Consider the following 21,284-nt stretch of genomic DNA (forward strand, 5'->3'; position numbering starts at 1 on the left):
TACTAAAGTACTTTTTGATTGCAAATTCGATTTTACATCGAAAAATGAAGTTGAAAAATTTTTGCGACCAATATTTAATTTTTTTGAAAAAATCTGTATTGATTCAAAAAATCATAACTCGGTCAAAGATTTTTTGCCCATTCTGGAAATTTCTGAAAAGTTGGCATTTGATGTTCTCTAAAACATATAAAAAAAAAAAATTAAAATAGTGTTTTTTGCAAATCAAGTATTAGTAACAAAAAGTTAAATTAAAAATTACCAAATTTTTTTTACCGTGTATCATTTTTTTTCAGTAGAGTCCATATCCATACCTACAACTTTGCCAAAGACACCAAATCGATCAAAAAATTCCTTCAAAAGATACAGATTTTTGAATTTTCACATATCATTTTTGTATGGACAGCTGCCAAATTTGTATGGAAAATTATATGGACAAACCAATGATGCAAAATGGCTTCTTTGGGCATACCAAAAGCATCAAAAAAGTTTTAGCCGGATTAAAAAATACAAAAATTAAAATTAAAGAAAAAAGACCGATTCCGTAGAGAACTGCTCAGGTATGGATTGGGACTACACTGTAATTTTGAAAGTTTGGCCCTTTTGAAATGTTAACTGTAACTTGAAAACGGTGCACTTTATCAAAATTTCACTGAAGTACTTTTTGATTGAAAATTTGATTTTACATCGAAAAATGAAGTTGAAAAATTTTTGCGACCAATATTTCGATTAAAAAAAAATCTGTATTGATTCAAAAATTCATGACTCGGTCAAAGTTTTAGTGCAAAACTTGGAAATTTCTGAATAGTTGGCAATTTATGTCCCCTTAAACATATAAAAAAATAAGAAAAATAAAAAATAGTGTTTTTTGTAGATTAAGTTTCAGTGAAAAAAGGGTAAATTAAAAATCATTAATTTTTATTACCGTGTATCATTTTTTTTCAGTATTGTCCTTATCCATACCTACAACTTTGCTGAAGACACCAAATCGATCAAAAATTCCTTCAAAAGATACAGATTTTTGAATTTTCATATATCATTATTGTATGGAAAACTGCCAAATTTGTATGGAAAATTATATGGACAAACTAATGATGCAAAATGGCTTCTTTGGGCATACCGAAGGCACCAAAAAAGATCCAGCCGGATAAAAAAATACAAAAAAAAATCGAATGACCGAAATCTGAGAGAATTGCTCAAATTATTTCGATAGTTGCTGAATATTTGATGCTATTGGTGATTTTCAACACCTTAATTAGGTCCACAAAATAAGCCTAAATGGCTGATATTATTGTTCACAACGATAAATCTTATGTATCTGTGCACATTAACCCTTCATTCTTGGTTTAAAATGGATTTTTAAATTAAAAAAAAAACCTCGATACGATTTATTATAACTTTTTAAAAGATGTGGTTTTCGTTAAAAAAAAATTGTCATTTTTGGGACCACCTAGGACGACGTAGGTCATCGTAATGGTCAAGCAAAAAAAAAAAAATGGGTCTAATTACATTGACCAAGGAACCCACAGAAAAAAATGAGCCCGATCGGAGAACTTTTTTTTTTTTGGTTTGTGTCCTTTTTAAATGGAATTGCCGTAGCAGCAGTTTCAAAATGAAATATTTTAAAATATAAAAGAAACCCACAAAAAAATCCTCCCACAAACAGACCTAAAAAATCATACTTTCTATGTGCAAAATTCATTATCCGTTAAAAGAAAACTTAAACTTTAAACCTACTAGCAAATGCTAAAGGCAAGCGACGAAATAAAAACAATTTAAAAGAAACGACAGTCAAACATACTGTCCAATTTCCTTCGTCTTCATTTAATTTTTGGCACCACTCATTTGGCAGCAGTTTTAAATTCCACTGCAAATCCAGCGAAAGTGCTCCAGGGCGGCTTACATCGTCGACGACGCAACATTGGCACACGTACTTACGTACAGCTATTCGGTACCTATACGCCAAAGCCAGTTTTGTAAATGACTTAACTTTTGCACGTTTACCTCGTCGCCCTGCAAGGACCGACCAAATGACGCGGCTTAAAAATTTTATGAATGAAAAAACAACTTTTTGGCCGCACATACACAAACACACACACATTCAGTAAAAAAAAACGTGTGTCTGTGTCGCTGCTGGCATGTTTCCCTATTTGTTCAGTCTGTGTAAGTGTTTTTTTTTCTTTCTTTATTTTCAAACAGATTTGAGAAATTTTTGGCACATCGTGAGTTTTGCTGTGATTTTTTTTTGTTGCTTCAAATTGACGCGCCAAGCTGTTTTGGGAGTGTCATTGGCGACGCCGCCACCGCCGTTTGGTGACTTTCGAGGAATGTATAATTTAATTTGAAAATGAATTTTGTGTCTAATGGCCGGCGACATCGTCGCTTTCATTGGCAAACGCAGTACATTTTTTTCGCTTGAACACTCTCTCGACCGACGAAGGTGGTGTGACTCAGGGTTGCGCGATTTGCATCAGAGCAACGGTGGGAGGGAGGATGGGATCGAACGTGACTGTGTGCTGGTCATAAATTACGTAACACGTTTGGTAGCTTTCACTGATAGTTGACTGGGCATTATCTTCATAAAACTACGACCAAATCAACCTAAGAAATTAAAAGATTTTATTTTTCGACAACTCTATACTGCCCCTGTTCACATAAATGTCCCATATGCATTTTAATTCCTTTTGAGTTGATGATGCAGTTTGGTTTAAACCCAAAAATGTCTAGTGCATTGTTCTAGAAATCTGGAGGGAATCCATTTTTTCACGAAAAGTTAGGCTGTAGCAAATATTTTTAAAGTTTATGTCGCGACCCCCTACAAAAACGGTCCAAAAAATCAAGGGAAAAAATATTTTTTTCAAAAAACTTCAAAATTCTTATGGAAAAAGAAGTCTTATGAGCTGAAAATAATTGCATTTTCCTGTGTTTAAAATCATATTTAGATAATTTGAGATCGATCAACAATATTTTATTTTATTTATTGTGAAATTCCGTAGCACAGTACTGCAAAAAGTTTTTTTTCGACAAGAAATATTTCGCCAATACTTCGATATTTTGAAAACTAAAGATTGCAAAACATCTGGGCAGGTGTGAAATGCATTTTAAAACACTTTTTTCATTCAAATGTTAAAACCATGGCTTTCAATTTCAATGTTTTTATTTTTTTATTTGTTTGCCCCCCTCTCTACTTTGGCCAGGGTCAAGGGACATAAACTTCAAAAAAAAAAAAAAAAAATTAACGGCCTTAACACGTAGCCTTATGTGTGGGACAAAATTGTCTTGCGTTTTTATCAGATTGCTGTTTTTGACAAAATATTCAAAATATCAAAATATTCAAAATAATCAAAATATTCAAAATATTCAAAATATTCAAAATATTCAAAATATTCAAAATATTCAAAATATTCAAAATATTCAAAATATTCAAAATATTCAAAATATTCAAAATATTCAAAATATTCAAAATATTCAAAATATTCAAAATATTCAAAATATTCAAAATATTCAAAATATTCAAAATATTCAAAATATTCAAAATATTCAAAATATTCAAAATATTCAAAATATTCAAAATATTCAAAATATTCAAAATATTCAAAATATTCAAAATATTCAAAATATTCAAAATATTCAAAATATTCAAAATATTCAAAATATTCAAAATATTCAAAATATTCAAAATATTCAAAATATTCAAAATATTCAAAATATTCAAAATATTCAAAATATTCAAAATATTCAAAATATTCAAAATATTCAAAATATTCAAAATATTCAAAATATTCAAAATATTCAAAATATTCAAAATATTCAAAATATTCAAAATATTCAAAATATTCAAAATATTCAAAATATTCAAAATATTCAAAATATTCAAAATATTCAAAATATTCAAAATATTCAAAATATTCAAAATATTCAAAATATTCAAAATATTCAAAATATTCAAAATATTCAAAATATTCAAAATATTCAAAATATTCAAAATATTCAAAATATTCAAAATATTCAAAATATTCAAAATATTCAAAATATTCAAATTATTCAAAATATTCGAAATATTCAAATTATTCAAAATATTCAAAATATTCAAAATATTCAAAATATTCAAAATATTCAAAATATTCAAAATATTCAAAATAATCAAAATAATCAAAATATTCAAAATATTCAAAATATTCAAAATATTCAAAATATTCAAAATATTCAAAATATTCAAAATATTCAAAATATTCAAAATATTCAAAATATTCAAAATATTCAAAATATTCAAAATATTCAAAATATTCAAAATATTCAAAATATTCAAAATATTCAAAATATTCAAAATATTCAAAATATTCAAAATACTCAAAATATTCAAAATATTCAAAATATTCAAAATATTCAAAATATTCAAAATATTCAAAATATTCAAAATATTCAAAATATTCAAAATATTCAAAATATTCAAAATATTCAAAATATTCAAAATATTCAAAATATTCAAAATATTCAAAATATTCAAAATATTCAAAATATTCAAAATATTCAAAATATTCAAAATATTCAAAATATTCAAAATATTCAAAATATTCAAAATATTCAAAATATTCAAAATATTCAAAATATATTCAAAAGAAAATTATCTCCAAGACCAGAAGGAAATTCAAAACTGAGTACAAATTAGGCTTTGCTCTGCTCATCAAATCAAATCTGTGTCATTTTCAAAAAGGCACGTCATAGAATCGGTAAACATCACCCTTAAAACCAAATATCATTTTGAGAGTGACAGGAAATTCTAGAAGCTAGTCAGACAGCCGGTCTTGTGTGTCTCGCCAGACCAGACCTCTCGCGGAGACCGACTAGTTATTTAGAGTCCCGACAAAACACAAACAAACAACCAACCCACAGCAGTGATGCCAGACGAATTTCTGCAATAAATCTCTAGGGAATCAATTATGTTTCGTCGGCTAGCCAGACAGGCTAGCGGAGAGCACAGATTTTCTAGATCTCGTTTTTTTTTTGTTGTTGCTCATCCGCCAAGGATACAGAATACACATTTGAAAACACTCGACGATGAGCATCTGCTCATCGTCGTTTCAAGAGTGTGTGTGTGGTGGCAAAACAGAGCAAAAAAAATATGAAGACGACTTTTGTGACAGCGATCAAATGTTCTAGAGGGTCACATTTTTCAAACGACTTTACGAGACGCACCAAGCGAATCAAAACAAAGTTCGTGGCGCCGTATACGTCAAAAACAACGATAAATAGCAGAAGAATTAGGGTCACAACGCCACACACAAAATGACAGTAATGGCTGCAAGGTTGTTGGACAAAGGTGAAAACATGGTCTGATTATAAGTTGACAAAAGTGATGAATAAAATTTTGTGCAGTAAATCTAAACTAAGCAAACTGAAGGTGGTATTCAACTACGGCAAAAATTCCCAACACCGAAATGTTAAACAAACAAAGTTTCCCATAGTGGAGTACCACCTTAAATTAACAATAACGTTCAATACTTACTGTGGTATGTAGGGAGCTTTCGTTGAGTTCTTCAAGTGTCGTTGAAGCGTTGTGTGAATGTTTGGCGGGATCAGTCTGTTGACGGGTTTGGACTGCGAAAAAAAACCAGATTGAACAAAAAAAGAATCGTCAGCGGATAATGTTAACACTCTCAGTTCGGTGAAATGCTTCTGATTTTTTGTTTGTATTTTTGTTTCAGAAACATTTCACTTTCTTTTCGGTTTGCTTTCTTGGTTGATTCGTGTTCTTTGTTGTACTGTTTCTGACGGATACTTTCCGGTATTTTACTCTTTTTTCGTGGGTTGGTGACAGGAAATTTGCCGGCTCTTCTTTCCCACGTAAGCACACTTACGGTTTGCCTGTGATGACATGTATGTAATTGGCTACTCTCTATAGAGTGGTGGGTGGACCAATGACCGACAGCTCAAGAGCACGTCAATTTGTTCCGCCACGGGGACGTGGCGTTGAGTGACATTTGAATGATTGAAAGTTTGGGAGTTTATTTTTTGGCTTTTTACTCTTTTTTCAGCGACCAGATGCTGAGGATGCTGTATGTGCAAAAAGAAACTAACAAAAGGTGGTAACAAAGTGCGGTTCAGCACGAAGTTGAACATAAATTTTGATCAAAATTAAAGTATTTTCATAAAAAGAAAGACAAATTTTTGAATCACATTTTTAAGATATATGGATTAAGAATATCATCAAGAAAAAAAAAACAATTCTTTTTTCATACTAGTAAGATAATTCCCCACGTTTTCCACCCGAAGCCGCCTAAAGGTGCCAAGAAACCGTGATAACTTTCAATATGGAAGGCCCCGTCAACAACACATATTGGAAAACATCACCCTCACGAACCGTGACGCCACGACTGCGGTGTTTTTTTTCGAGTCGTCGACGTCGAGTTTAATGAAATGATCGTAACCACTGATGAGCAAAATTACCGCATGATCACCGCCATTTCCCTTCATTTAACGCCTCACTGACTGACGAACTAAAACTGCACACACGTTCAACCACCATCGACATTTACATACCATTTTTTTTTTGCATTAATTTTGCTTGGAGCAGTTCAGTTGTAAACTTAACGAGATAGTTCAGCAGATAAAAAGGAGAACATCTGCCAAAATGACAAAATTCTTATCCATATGCAGTCCCGTAGATATGTTACGAGTCTTGAAGTATCCCTCATTACCTTGACTCTTTTTTTCCCATGCATAAATGCACGTGAGCAAATAAAGCAACCAGCAAAAATACCTTCATAATCTGCTCCAGAATGTAGGTGAGTTTGCATACCACGGCATACAATGGCGCAGACTAATTCACCTCGCAGTGCAGAAACATGCTCTTCAACAATATCATCTCCTTTCAATCAACCTCCAAGAAATCAAACATAATTGACCTTCAACCAAAACTTTCAAAACAATGTTGAACTTTCACACGGCACACACGATTTGAGCAAACAAACCATTCGGTGTTTACACGCTCGACCGGGCATAAATGCCCTCTCCAAGACACATGCTATTCGGCGTTGTGCATGACACCTTAGGCGAGGTTCTTGTAGTGTAGTTGCTGCTGCTTGCTATAATGATCATAAAAATAATACATAAAGTCCTTACCGTCAAGGTGGGTCGATTGAGCCCGTTCCCAACAGGTTTTTTTTTTGAAAAATAAGCGAAAATAATATGTCCTTACGCATATGTAACTTATTATTTGAAAATGTACACCCAATAAAAAAAATTTGCGTAAAAGTGAACACTTTCATTGTGCAATTTTGAATTTTGCACCATAAAAGATGCACAGTTTCTTCCTGGTTCCCGTTGGCATGAACTCTGAACATTACGCGTACTCATTTTTTTTTGCGTATATAAGATATCTTTTGACAGCAGTGTTGCAAATGAGTGATAGAAAAACTATCAATTGATTATCTCTGCACCAAAAACATCCGAGAGTATAGCACTCCTCCCCTTTTCCTCGACTATGCGCTTTCACCGCTGAGTCTCTCAATCTCTCCGAAAACTGGAATGAGAGAGCGCGAGATGGCGATTAGAAGCCGACCACGCATGACGTCCCGTTAAACTGCGTCTGCGAAATTGGTTGTGTGGCGACTTTTGTGGTTAAACGCTGTTGCGGTAGGATGATCGTGGAAGCGGGAATGAGAGAGAAAGGGAAAATGTCAATCGCGAGTGTGTAAACACGAAAAACGTGTTCGGCTATGTTCGGCGCTGAGAGTTTCAATAAGGAGAGAAGAGCAGTTGTATTATCCTTTTCACTCAGATCTTTTCAAACATGCACGAAGCAAAATGATAATCGTTCGGTCAAAACGTTCATCGTTCGATCAAAACGTTCATCGTTTGTGCAAAACGAGAGAGAATTGAGAGAAAAATTACCATTTCCGGTCTCTTTTCGCTCAATTCTCTCCCATTTATCATCGAATTCCTTCATTTTCTTGACATTCGCGTCTTACTTCCTACTCCCTGATTCCTGTTTGTGTCATTTTACATGCATTCGAGTTCATCGCTCATCAATTTGAGTTCATTGTAAGTGCTACCAATGAAATCGAGAATATTTGAGGCATGAATATTCAGGCGGGATAATTGTAGTTGCTGAGAGCTGAAAATTTGATATTTTAACAGAAAATCTTTTTTCAAACTCAACTTTTAAAATTTGAGGCAAAAAGTTTCACAAAATGCTTTATACATTGTAACTGTTACGCTAGTGACAAAAATTTGCAAAATATCAATGAATATTTTTTACTCTGTCTTTTTTCAATTAGTGGTCCCAAAATTAAAAATTTGGAAAAAGTTTCAAAGTACAAAAAATAAACATGCTAATTTTTTTTGGTACATATCTGGAGTTTTTTTTTTGTTGAAAAGGTTCAATAAACCAAATTTTTAGTTTTTGCTTTTTGGGCGTTTTTTTTATACCTTTGTCTCAAGGCGGTTTTAAAAAACCACACAAAAAGCAAAAACTTATTGGACTTTATTGGACCTTTTCAAAAAAAAAAAACGCCAGATATGCACTAGGGTGACAACAAAAAAAATCAACCTCAGATATACACACTGTTTCGATTCATTAGGCAAAAATAAGTAAATGTGAAAATTTTAAGCAAAATCTGATAAAGTTTAAGGGTGGCTACAGATCGTTAAAGGTGATGAAAAGAAATCTGTTCATACAAAAACGTCTTCTTTAAATCGCTAATAACTCGTCAGGGTTTAGTCAGATCGTTTTGTGGTCTTCGTTAAAGTTGTTTGTCATAAAATTAAAAAAAAAAACATGAGAATCTCACGCTTCATAACTATTCGACACATTTAACGCAACCTTGTGATGAAATTTTGAATTTGTTGCTGTTCCTTATAGATTTTTGCGATTTTTCCCATAAAAACTTCAACGATAAAAAGCGACTTTCAACCGTTAACCTTCTACTGCCCAATTTTTTTTTTCGATTTTTTTTCTCGTGTTCAGGAGATCATTTTGAGCAAATTTTCAATTTGCACTGATTTTGAAACTAAGAAGTTTTTAACTAAAAAAAGGAGCACGTTTCAAAAAATATAAAAATACAGCTAATTTCTTTGATGTTTTTTTTAACACAGTTAATTTTTTTTAGTAAATTTGAAAGTTTAAAAATTGAGGGGCATATTACCTCTTTTATGACTGAAAAATTGGCAACACACTGGAATAGTGTATATTTCACCATTTTTTTCCTGACATAAAAGACGCATGTATTTCTAGATATAATTACCACGATTTTTTACTGTTTATGTTGTAAAGTTGTGTCACTAAAAAAAGCAAAGCAATCCACTTTAACGACCCTCGGGTCTTTTGGAGGCTCTGTTGCAAGTTTCTGCTCATTTCTAGGCGACTTTTTACTTCCCCATCCGATAGAAGGTCAGGAGGATAAGGCGGGAATCAAACCCGCGCCCCATAGCAACTTAGGGATCGGCAGCCGAAGCCGCTAACCACCACGCCACGAGGACCCCGTGTCACTAAAAGTCTATATTTTGACGTTTTAGCTCAATTCTATGGATAGATTCGGAATCAGTGGGCGAACGTTAATGAAAAACATATAGTTGTACAATTTTTTGACATTACCATACTGCTGTTCATCCCAAATTACGTCTCTCGAAGAGATTAAAACTATTAGAGATACAAAGAGGCGGGAAATGTTAATTTTAGTAACAGTACCAACATTCTTAGAAACTATGTGTGCGATATTCATAATGAAAAAATAAAGCATTCATGGTTTTTAATTTATCTTACCAGGAAAAATATTTCGAAAGACTAACATTTGAGCAGAGCCTTTTTAAATAATCATGCTTTTTCGATTATTGCATCAATAATTTTTAATTTTACAGCATTCGTTTTCCTGTGCAATTCTTGTTTCCAATTTAATTTTGCAAACTGATAAATTCTGTTTTTTTTGTACTTCTTATTTGGCTCAAATTTTGTGGGAGCCTTCTCCATGGCTACATACCAAAAAAAGTAGTAATCAAGCTGCGTGTAAAAAGCCTGGGTATATTTTTTTTTTGTGCATTATTTTATGAAGTTTTATGTAATATTACACCCTAAATTATCACCGAAATGTCAAGCTCATTCATGCGTTTAAACCTTTCCAATCTTCATCGATCTGATGGCCGAGCGGGCTAAGGCGCCAGTCCTTACTGTTGGTGCTGAGTTTGAATCCCGTCGGTTGCGTTTTTTTGTGTTTACAAAAATTGTACATGCAGTGTCAAATATTAAGTGTCTTTTTAACGAAGGTGATGTGCATGCTTTTGCGTGCGATTTTATCATCGGATTTTTTGCTGTGTAGATTCCAAAATATTTTTTGGAATGATATATTAGTTTCGAAGAGATCGGAAATTTCAGGAATGTTTCGTTTCAAAGTTTAAAATCCGAAAAATGGTTTGAATGGTTGGAGGACAAAATAATTAATTTTGTCAACTTTTGTTCTTTGCATTCATTTGATAGTCCAAATATAGACATTAATAAGAAATTTCTGTATAATATTTTTAGAAATGCCTTGAGAAATTCACAAAGTGGACACTATTTTATAAAATCAAAAATATTCCTTTTTTTATCTTAGAAATAAAATTGCTTTATCTTAAAAATAGTGCTTTATCACTAACAAGTTGTGTTTTTGTGTTAGATTGGTTTTTTTTTCAATAGCGCTCTATGGCTCAAAAGTTTCCGAACATTTTTACAGTCATTTCAAATGTAAAAAAATACGGAATTTGGAAAAAATAATTCTAATGAAAAAAAAACTGATTTAAAAATCAGCAAAAATGCCTACACTTTTACCGAAGAAACCAAATCGATTAAAGAATTCCTTTAAAAAATACACATTTTTTAATAATCAAGTATCATTTTTGAGTGGTTAGCTGCCAATGATGGCGATTTGGAGTTATCAGAAAAAAATATAAACAATAATAAAAAAAAATGCGAACGCTTTTAAATTGTGACGCTTTTAAAAAATGACAAATTTTAAGGATTCGTTTAGCGAGTTTCATACATGTCAAATAATTCAAACTTATGGTTTAAGCTGAAGTGTGTCAAAATCTACAATTCTAATACATTTGGTCCGAAAAAGACTAAGATACAGTCAAGACTCGATTATCCGAAGTTTCGATTATTCGAAGGTTTGTATGAGACTTCGAATAATTGAATCACGAATAAAAAACTTTTTTTTTGTATTTTTTAATTTCATGCTGTTAACAGCAAATTCGAATTTTGCGACACAATTTTATTAATTTTAAATAGTTAACTTTTATTAAAAAATAATTTATTCTAAATCACTTTAACGTCGTTAAGGTGTCATACTTTAGCCCAAAAATCAAAAATAAGACAACGAACTTTTTTTTCTTTATTCGATTATCCAACGATGAAAATTGTATGACAATTTGAAAATTAAAAGTCGAGTACCTTGACATCTCATCACTAACTTAGTGGAGAACATTGTTTGATTTAATTAAAGTTGATTGGAACAAACAACTCATGAAAAAAAATTGGAAATGCACTTCTTTTTTTCCCAAATGCAACAAGAACCATCAAAATTTGTTGAAATTGTATAGAGATATGTTTGAATTTGCATTTCTAACTTGTTTGACCCGGTTGAGGATGCAAGTGTTAAACATTCATAAAAAATGTAATCTTTTAATAAACTTCCTCGTTTGAAAAAATAAATAAAACAAATCAATCAACGGTTGTTTGGAAGTGAAGTACAAACTCGATTATCCGAAGGCTTTGGCAAAATTTCATTTCAGATTTTGTAGGTATGACATTACTTCTATCTAAACTACTCTAAGAATTTTTTAATCCAAGAAGGCGGCCAGAATTGCTGTGATGAAATATTGGAAAAATGCTTTTTTAATTTAATACACAACCAACCATTCAAATTTGACTGAAATGGGGTCGCAGAACTCGAATTTGGTGTTAAAAACAAGAAAATAAAAAATACGAAAAAACTTTTTTTTTGTTCGTGATTCGATTATCCAAAGTCCCATACAAACCTTCGGATAATCGAACTTCGGATAAACGAAACTTTGGATAATCGAGTCTGGACTGTACTGGAATTTTCAAGGGAATGGTGGAAAGAGAGGAATCACAAATCCGTATAAATAATTTCAAGATTTTTCAGGTGTAAACCGAAAACGCGATCAAAAATTAAAATGGAAGAATAAGGCTTATAACTGCTTATTTAATTGTCGGTGTACAGGACGCCGCACTGTTTAATCATTTTCTGACGTCCATTCAATTTTGCAGTCCAAACCCAGTCATTGAATTGGAAAAATAAAATCTTTTTCAAATTTTCTTTAGTTGATATGTGTGCACCTACGTCGAAGACCAAGATTGTTTACTTTTTGCTCTTTGGTCTGACAGTCTTGGTCTGACAGATTTGGTCTGTCAGCTTTATCATGGAATTTGGTCTGGTCTAGGCGAGGGATAGGACACAGCACCTTCCTGGGAATTTTCTGATCTATTGAAAAAAATATTATTGTAAATTTCAAATAATACTCTAGATTTGCAGATCATCGCAAACAGTTCATACCAAATTGTGGCAATACAAGAAACTTTTCGCACATCGAATCCCCAAAGCACGGTGAAGCGGTGTTGTTCCATTCACACACCACTGCCACAATGACACGAATGTCGGTTGGTTGTTGTTTGCGACGGCTCTGGTGCTGGCACAACCTGATCCACGTGCGTCGTCGTCGTCGTTACCTTGGGCTCGTGGTTGCCCGTGCGGCCCCAGAACAACGGGTCGGCCATAAAGATCCAACGAGGTACGTACCCCTCTCGGCCTGCTAGAGAGGTAACATCTTTCTCGCTTGAGAGGCCTATATAGTGCCAGTTTACGACACATACCCAAATGCACACATGTAGGTAGTCAAGTAGGCATAGACACACAATTTCACACAACACTTTTCGTTCTTTTTCTTCTTCTTCTTTTTTTTTGTTGCTTGATTCGGCGACTCAATATCTCTATTATTATTAATGAAGGAAGAGGGCGAAGGGGGGGGGGGAGGGGGTTGTATCTCCCTCCCTCACCCCTTTTTCTTGATCCACCCACAGTACATGACACTTCATTCCTAAGGTACCGTGGTGACCCAGTGTGGGAAAATCTTGTGTCGTCTTGCAAGAGCCTGTACTTTGCACCATTCAAGTGCGAGTACAAAGAGTGTTTTCTTAACGCGACGACCTAGTGTTGATGCACCCGACTAGACGGTAGAACACAATTATTTGTATTTTTGTTTCTGATTGATATATTTGTAAAATTTAGAAAATAGTCATTAAACTCAAAATTAATAATGTTATGTTGAAAAAAAAAAACAACTTCAAAATAACAAAATTTGTTATTCAAATGATAAACCCTTCTGCTCGGGTGCTGCCACAATTCAAAAGCTTTAATTAATCGACCTCGGCGAACTCTTGGCGTTGGCGCAAAGATCTTTTAACCAAAAGCAAGAAGAAAAAAAACAGACATTGTAAGGGTGTTGCCATGGTTACACTGTCGCGTTTGAAGAGATAAATTCCGAGCTTGATCTTGACGGATGACAGCCAGGAGTTTGAGATGGATCACCACCGCAGACACATTCGGGGTGCGACATACTCTAATGGCACGAGACGTATGAACTCATATCGTGGCGTATAAAAAGTTGCTCAGTTGAGAATTTAAGCTGTGAGGAAGTTGAGAGAATTCGCCGAAAAAGCAACTTAAAATTAATTCTAAAGGAGGTATTAGACTATGACAAAATGCCTGCATTTGTTTGCAGAAATGTCAGTTTGAAAGTTTTATTGTCATAGTCTAATACCTCCTTTAGCTATGTGCTTTTTTATTATTTGAATAATCTTTTTTTTGTAGTAAACATTTACGTCACTTGGCAAAATATCAACATTTAAGTTCCTTTTTAAACCGCAATTCACCCACTTGCTGGCATATAAACAAACAACCAAAAAACTAAATATTGTCCAGAAAGCAAAGCAAAACAACCTTTCACCACAACAAGCGCCCAATCAACCAAGTTTCGAGCCACCGGCATCAGCTCCAACAACAACAACAACAACAACATATCAACAGTTTTACTTTCATCTGAATAAATTCCAAACATTTACCCCTCGTCACTCCACCGTCTCCTCCTACTCCTCCTTCTTTGAAGATTGCTGATCATTCGCGCATTATTGTACACACATACATTACGGAGGGTGGCGTGTGTGTATGCTCAATTAGAGAAATTATCAGTGTTTAAAAGTGTATTCGAGCATTCGCGCGAGTGCTCAACGCGATCTCTGGCGCTCCTGAAGTCGACTTCTTGTTGGTCTGTTGGGGCTCATTCGCAACATCAACACTCAGGTCCAATTGGTGCGAGTGGAACGGAAGATTACTTTAATTCTCTAAGAGATTAAAAAAAGAGATTAATTTGAATTTGGCTTATTCTTGAGTTTTTAGCTCTTTTTTCAATTTAAGGAATCATCTGCAGAAATCATCTAAAGAATAAAAACAAATTTGAATGCAATGTTCACATTTGCGCTGTCGTGCTATCATGCAACACGTGCATTTTAGGCCAAATTTAGTGCAGCCTTTTTACCTTCACAGATCCCCAAAATCTGATTTCGAGCCTAAGATATTCAAAACAAAACATTGTTGTCCTTTTTCATATGAAAAAAAAAAACAATCTTGTCGTGCTATTTTGACACACCCTTAAAATGTATGTAAGAGCGACAACTAGCCAAAGAAATTTCAAGTCAGAACGCGTTTGACACACGTTCATGCCCAACTACCGTAATTATGTGTAATTATAATAACTCGGGACTCCGGCAACCAAATTCAACCAAACTTCGAGAAAATGCACAGCATGGTCAACCAAACAAAACGTGTTTGTTATTGTTTACATTGCGTGTTTTATTTTTTGTTTATTCAAGGTCAAACATTAAAACTCGGAATGCCTCAAAGCGACGCGCGACAATTTTTTTTTCAAATTATAATTTTTATTTTTATTTTTCATCTGGCTGAAACATTTGGCATCATCAGTTTGTCCATACAAATTCGGCAGTTATCCATACAAAAATTTATGTGAACATTAAAAAATCTGAAGTTTTTTAAAAGAGTGCCTCCGCGGAATTTTTGGCGAACTTTTTTTTAACGCGCGAAAAAAAAAGAGTTGGAACGATGTTTTTAATCGCAAAAATTACAGATTTGATCAAATCGAGTTATTCAAAGTTCTAGGGTCATCCAGACATTCTTACAAATCTCTGAAAAAAAGAATTGACCAAATAAAATCAAAATAATGTCACATTTCAACAAATTTTGTTTGAAAACTTTGTGTGACCATTATGCAAATTGTGTTGAAATTGCGAATTACAAATTAAAAATGTCTGTTTTAGAATAATTCTAGAGCTTTTTTCGAATAGGTCCTATAAACAAATAAAACACAATAGCTCATTTTAAAACAAAAAAAATAATAAACCTGATCATTGAGAAAAAACTCATATTTTATCAAAAGATTAACTTTTAAACTATGCCCTGCTTTAAAAAAAAGTACAGTCCAGACTCGATTATCCGAAGCCTTAATTTTCTTTCTTAATTTTAGCATCAAATTTGAGTTGTGCGACCCTTTTTGAGTAAAATTTGAATAGTTGACTGCCTATTAAAATACAAAATGGGTCATTCCATGTCAACTGGGTACACTTTTGGACTCGACCTTCACCAATTTGGACCAAACTTGGAGAGAACGTTCATCTATCGATAGTTAACAGAAATTCCAAGTTTGGTGCTGGTTGGACCATTCCTCTATTTTTGGCACCACCCTCTTTTTTGACGATTTTCTAAAAAAACTTGTTTTCTTTTAATCATAACTTTGCAACTATTTGAGCAAAAGACTTTCCACAGGTTGCATTTTATAGAAAATTGTCCAAGGAATTCGATAAAAATAAAATTTTAACCTTCAAATGCCTCCTTATATTATATTTTAACGTTTTAAGTATTAAAATTCAGTTTTGACCGATTCCTTATATTTTTATTTATTTTATTTTATCACCATCGTGTTCCTCGGGCAATTTTACATACTAATTAATGTAAACCTCAAACTAAAATGATCTATTGTTGAGATACATTGAGTTTACTGTAAAAAGTTTGATTTTGCGCAGCACTCGGAATTACATGGTGTACTTTTCAACAAAAAGAGATGAATCCTGCATAGTTCGGTATTTATATGTGAGAAACTTATTTTGAATTTGAATTCATAGGACAGAGTGCTGTGCAAAATCATACTTTTTACAATAAAATCGCTGTATCTCGCCAATAGTTTGTTTTAGTTTGAGGTTTACATTTATTTTTATGCAAAATTGTCCGGGTAACACGATGGTGAAAAAATAAAATAAATAAAAATATAAGGAATCGGTCAAAACTGAATTTTAATACTTAAAACGTTAAAATATAATATAAGAGGGCATTTAAGGGTTAAAATTTTATTTTTATCGAATTTCTTAGACAATTTTCTATAAAATGCAACCTGTAGAAAGACTTTTGCTCAAATAGTTGCAAAGTTATGATTAAAAGAAAAAAAAGTTTTTTAGAAAATCGCCAAAAACGAGGGCGGTGCCAAAAACAGAGGGATGGTCCAATCAGCACCAAACTTGGAATTTCTGTTAGCTATCAATAGATAAACGTTCCCTATAAGTTTGGTCCAAATTGGTGAAGGTCGAGTCCAAAAGTGTATGCATTTTTTTTTTTCAATATTTTAACACCGCCATTTTGGCCGCCATCTTGGTTCTAAAAATTCTAAATCACTTTGGCGTAGTTTACATATGAAAACAAAAAAAAGAAACATTTTTTATGATTCGATTAACTGAATTGAAATTTTCGCAAGGTCTTCAGATAATCGAGTCTGGACTGTATGAGGATCTCGTTGATAAATAAATAACGTTTACAATAAAAAAAAAACTAGAGACAGAGAAAAACATTTGAAGAGTTGTCAGTTCAGGGTTGACAAAATTTAGTGAATCTTTTTATTATTTATTATATACAGCAGTTTCACAAAAATTATGATAAATATATCGATTTTTTGTTAAAGTGATATTTCAGCTTATACTTGCAAAGTATTTTCGCTCGATTCGAACCCAAAATCACTGTTAAAACAGAAAATTTTATTAACTATTATCAATAGCAATAGCTAGTAGCTAACGAAAACGTTGTAAGATCATGAAAGCTCACGAAAAGAAATTCTAAATAATATGTACCGGTTTAAATTAAAATTTCTTCAAAAGTCATTGAAATATTGATTCTGCTTTGAAATTTACAGTGTTTCTATAAAATTATATGACAAAATAAAAATTGGAGAAAAAAACGTATGTTAATCTAAGCAAAATTGTAAACATTCCATCCCATAACATGAAAGATAAACCTCTCAGCAACTCAAATTGAAAAATAAACGTGATTAAAGTCCGCCAATTATAACCGCTCTAATCTCTGAAACAAAGTTGCCAAAACCCAAAATCAAAAATTCAAATCGCGCGCGCCTCTTTCCCTCTCAACAGCCCGTTTAGCTCATTATCAGCCGTTTTGTAAATGTTTTTTTTCTTTTATCCATTTTTGTTTTCTCTTTTTTGTTCAACCGCATGGTAGCGCGCATATTTTGTTTTAGCTTCTTTTTTTTTGCAGTGTTATTATACATTTTACAATTTTTCTTCTTTTCTCTCTCTCGCTCAAACGATAAATGAAACAAACAAAGTTGGCCGGTTGCGCTGCTGGCTTGCGTTGGGCATGAACATTCCTCAAAGTCAGTGCCAGAAGTGACTCTCCCTCCTCGCCCTTTTCCACGATCGCGAGGTTTGTTTACATCTTTCGATTGACTTATTTTCTGCATTTGTTTTTTTTCTTGCGCGTTCCCTCGCCTAGATACGGGGCCAATTATACCGTTGGTGCTCAAGTATTTGTGAGCGAAATGCACTACAAAGAGCTGCTGTTTTGTTTCAATATGAAAACGCAAGCAAAAGAAGGACCAATAATGCAAATAAGTCACTCATTTAGTGTTTGCGATAGTCGTGGTAAAGTATCGCACAGCACTACTCGACAAAAATGGGGGGTTTGATATTGTATCTGCGTGAAAGTGTTTCAAAACTTGGAATAACTTGTGCCATTTCCAAATCATCATGTGAAAATTGGAACATCTGTAATGTTAACGTAATTTTTATGTCGAGCAGTGTAATGTGAACCACCACCAACAACAAATGGCAACGAGGCGAATAATGATTGAGCTTCATGCCAAGTCAAACAGATGTATAAGGGCTAGAACTATTTTTGAAAAGGACGTAGAGGATGAGATTTAATGTTTTCTAAAAATTACTTAAATTGATTTTTAAAATATGTCAGTATTTTTTTTTTTTTGTTATTTCATCACCAGTTCATCATCTCCCCACATGATGCTTCATGTCAAATTCGTCATTTCTTTAGGAGTTGGACCCTACAACTGGTTGGATCACCAGTCCAAATTCTAAGAATCTACGAATGAATCGTTACTGGACTGGATGGAGGTCACTTTGCTCTACAATGTGTCGATGCTGACTTGGATAATAAAAATCCATGTATTTTACATGATTGCTAAAGGGTAGAGCCACGGGATTGAAACTCGTCTGAAAAACCTGTATCATTTTCTCATTCGAACAGTGGCGCCACGTGGTGGTAGCTGCCCTGTTTATTACACTGTGAAATTATCCATGGCCAATCCAAGGAACCAGAAGGTGACAACAGAAATTCCCGTCCAAAAGGGGTGCTTCAAAAAACTTATTATTTTTAACAAATTTTCGAACAAATCAGCAACGAATAACAAGTTGGACAGTCGAACTACACTAAAAAGTTGGTTTTGTAATTTGATTTTTTCAAAACCGCATATTTTTTACGAAAGTGCCAAAAATATTCGTAATCACCTTTTGCCTCTTGGTGGCGCTTTGTGTTAGTATGTGTGTGGTCGATGTTTGCGGACCTGCACGCAGAACACAAAACAGTGAGAACTAGCGAAAATGCCCCACTTTCTTCTGATACAAGTCGCCATATTGAAATTGCTTGAAGATTCATACCCGTGGTAGAGCGGAAGCCGCGTAATCCGTGAAATTCGCCTCTGGCCGTGAAATTTGGGAAATACCGTGAAATGCCGCGAAATTTGAAATATTCAATTGATAAATCGCTACTCAGTGCAATTAAGCTTTATTTTTTTAATTCAGACCTTTTAAAAGATTTTTCGAAAGCATTTTAAAAGGAGTTTACAAATAAATAAGTATTTCATATCAGATCTACAATTATTTGCTGAAGATTTTTTTTTAATAATTATTCGTTGCAAATATTGTTCATTAGAATATTCAACAAAATGTAGATAGTTTCTTTATTCCACAAAAATCCCAAAAGATTTGAAAAGAACATCAATCAAAATTTCTTTGAAAGAAAACGCAGATAATATCTTTTTTATTTTCAAATTTTTGTAAAATTTATTTTAAATAATCAACGATACTAAACAACGATGAACAAATTGCATTTAAATATTTTGAATATAAATTATGTGTTTGAATTCAATTGATTAGTAGAATAATACATATTGATATCATGTTTGTTAACCATTTTGCAATGCATTATATTTTTTCTTGAATTATCAATAAATGTAAAAATTGCTTTTAATGAAGTTTTACCTGAATTTTAATAAAATACTAAAATTTTCCTATTGCTGAAATTAAGTAAAGCAAAAAAATCTTTATTGCATTTCTTTTAATGATTCTAGGTTTGATGATTAGAGGACGTGCTAATTTTATAAAATCTCAATAAAATTAAAACAGCTGAATCATAAATTCTTCAACTTTTTTTATTAGGTTCAATAAACAAATGTTTGAGTGTATCCCTTTCACACCTTATGTAAATGTTTATTAGTTTAAGCGGGATACACTCAATGTTTACATTTGTTTGTATGATCTAATACAAAAAGTCTAGAATTCAACTGACGGAAATTTTTCAAAATTTCCCAAGATTGATCCAATAAGGAGTATTAAATAATTTGTGTCAGGGGGTTTTATTTTGTACATAGAACTACTGCTAACTTTTAAGACACTTTTCTGTTAATAAATTTGCTAAAAGTATATATTTTAACGTTTATTTTGAGCAGTTTTTAGAGTACCGTGAAATTTCCGTGAAATTTCAATGTTTTGTAATCGGCATGCCGCCCAGCGATGGAATAATCATCATCAAACGAAAATCTTTGGATGTTCATCAAGAGAAAAAATCCAAAGGGAGCATGGCTCTCCTCTCTCGCGCACGAAAGATCGGTAAAAGGAATCTAAAAAAATCAGAATTCCGGGAGCGATTTTCTTTTGCATGATTTGCCTCCTCTCTCTTTCGCGGGTAAAGAAAGTTCGCAAGCGAAATTGATTGTTTTGCGATTATTCCATCCCTGGTCGTAACAAACTCCCCAGAACCTTGATAAACCTCACTTAAAACCCAAAAGGACCTACATAGGAGTTCAAGGCTTTACAACTGAATCCTAACAACATACTCAAAGCCTTGATAAAACCTTTGTTAAAACCTGGTCAGGAGTCATGGAAAAATGACATTTCATACATCTTCAAACGTCTTATGCAAAATAGGTTTTATTTTGGCAAAAATGAGTCTTCGTCTTGCCAAATGAAATTATGGAGATGGTTGTCAAAAATGGCAAAAATGATAAATAATAGATATTAGAGGTAATCCAAATAATTTGAAAGCTTATTTCTCGCAATTGATGGCTCAAATTCAGCTGCATTTGAATTATTATTAATAAATGTAGGGGAGATAGAGCCAAAAAATTCAACTCGCTTCATCAAAAACCAGTATTTTGTAATCATAGTGTTTCATTTTAACAAATATTTTATTGCAAATCTTTGAAAAAAAAAAAAGTTCAAACTATTTTTAAACATCTATTGCTATATTAATCATACCAGAAATTCAGCATAAATGTGTGTTTTCATCTAATTTAAATCAAATTTTTCAGTTTTCTATTTTTTCAACCAAGATGGCGGTCAATCATATTCAATCAGAGAACGCGTTTATGCACTGCTATTTGGCCGCGTTAAATGCTTTTTCAGGCGCTTATAGTTTTAAGTAAGCTTTATGCATGCCTAATGGCACTTGCTAAAACACCCTGGGTTTTAAAAAAGCTTGCGATAAAACCGTTTGGCATGACATTGCCATTAGGTTTTCAATGCCTAAATAATCAAGATGCTATCATAAAACCTCAATAAAACTAAGTGGTGGCTAGTTGATTTAAAAATGTTA

General features: G+C 33.0%; 1 protein-coding gene across 10 annotated transcripts in view; it reads right to left on the bottom strand.

The window, feature by feature from the left end:
- The window catches only part of LOC6033077, a 98,073-nt gene that overhangs the window by 21,288 nt on the left and 55,501 nt on the right, over positions 1 to 21,284 (bottom strand). For all 10 annotated transcript variants that reach the window (XR_005278731.1, XM_038264719.1, XM_038264718.1 and 7 more), the window contains one exon: positions 5,504 to 5,595. Coding sequence is in view for 9 of the 10 variants with exons in the window: in XM_038264719.1 (XP_038120647.1) it covers positions 5,504 to 5,595 (92 nt within the window). In the remaining variant the exon portion in view is untranslated. The remainder of the gene's footprint in view (positions 1 to 5,503; positions 5,596 to 21,284) is intronic.

The sequence above is a fragment of the Culex quinquefasciatus genome, chromosome 3, assembly GCF_015732765.1.
Source record: "Culex quinquefasciatus strain JHB chromosome 3, VPISU_Cqui_1.0_pri_paternal, whole genome shotgun sequence".
Classification (NCBI taxonomy): domain Eukaryota; kingdom Metazoa; phylum Arthropoda; class Insecta; order Diptera; family Culicidae; genus Culex; species Culex quinquefasciatus.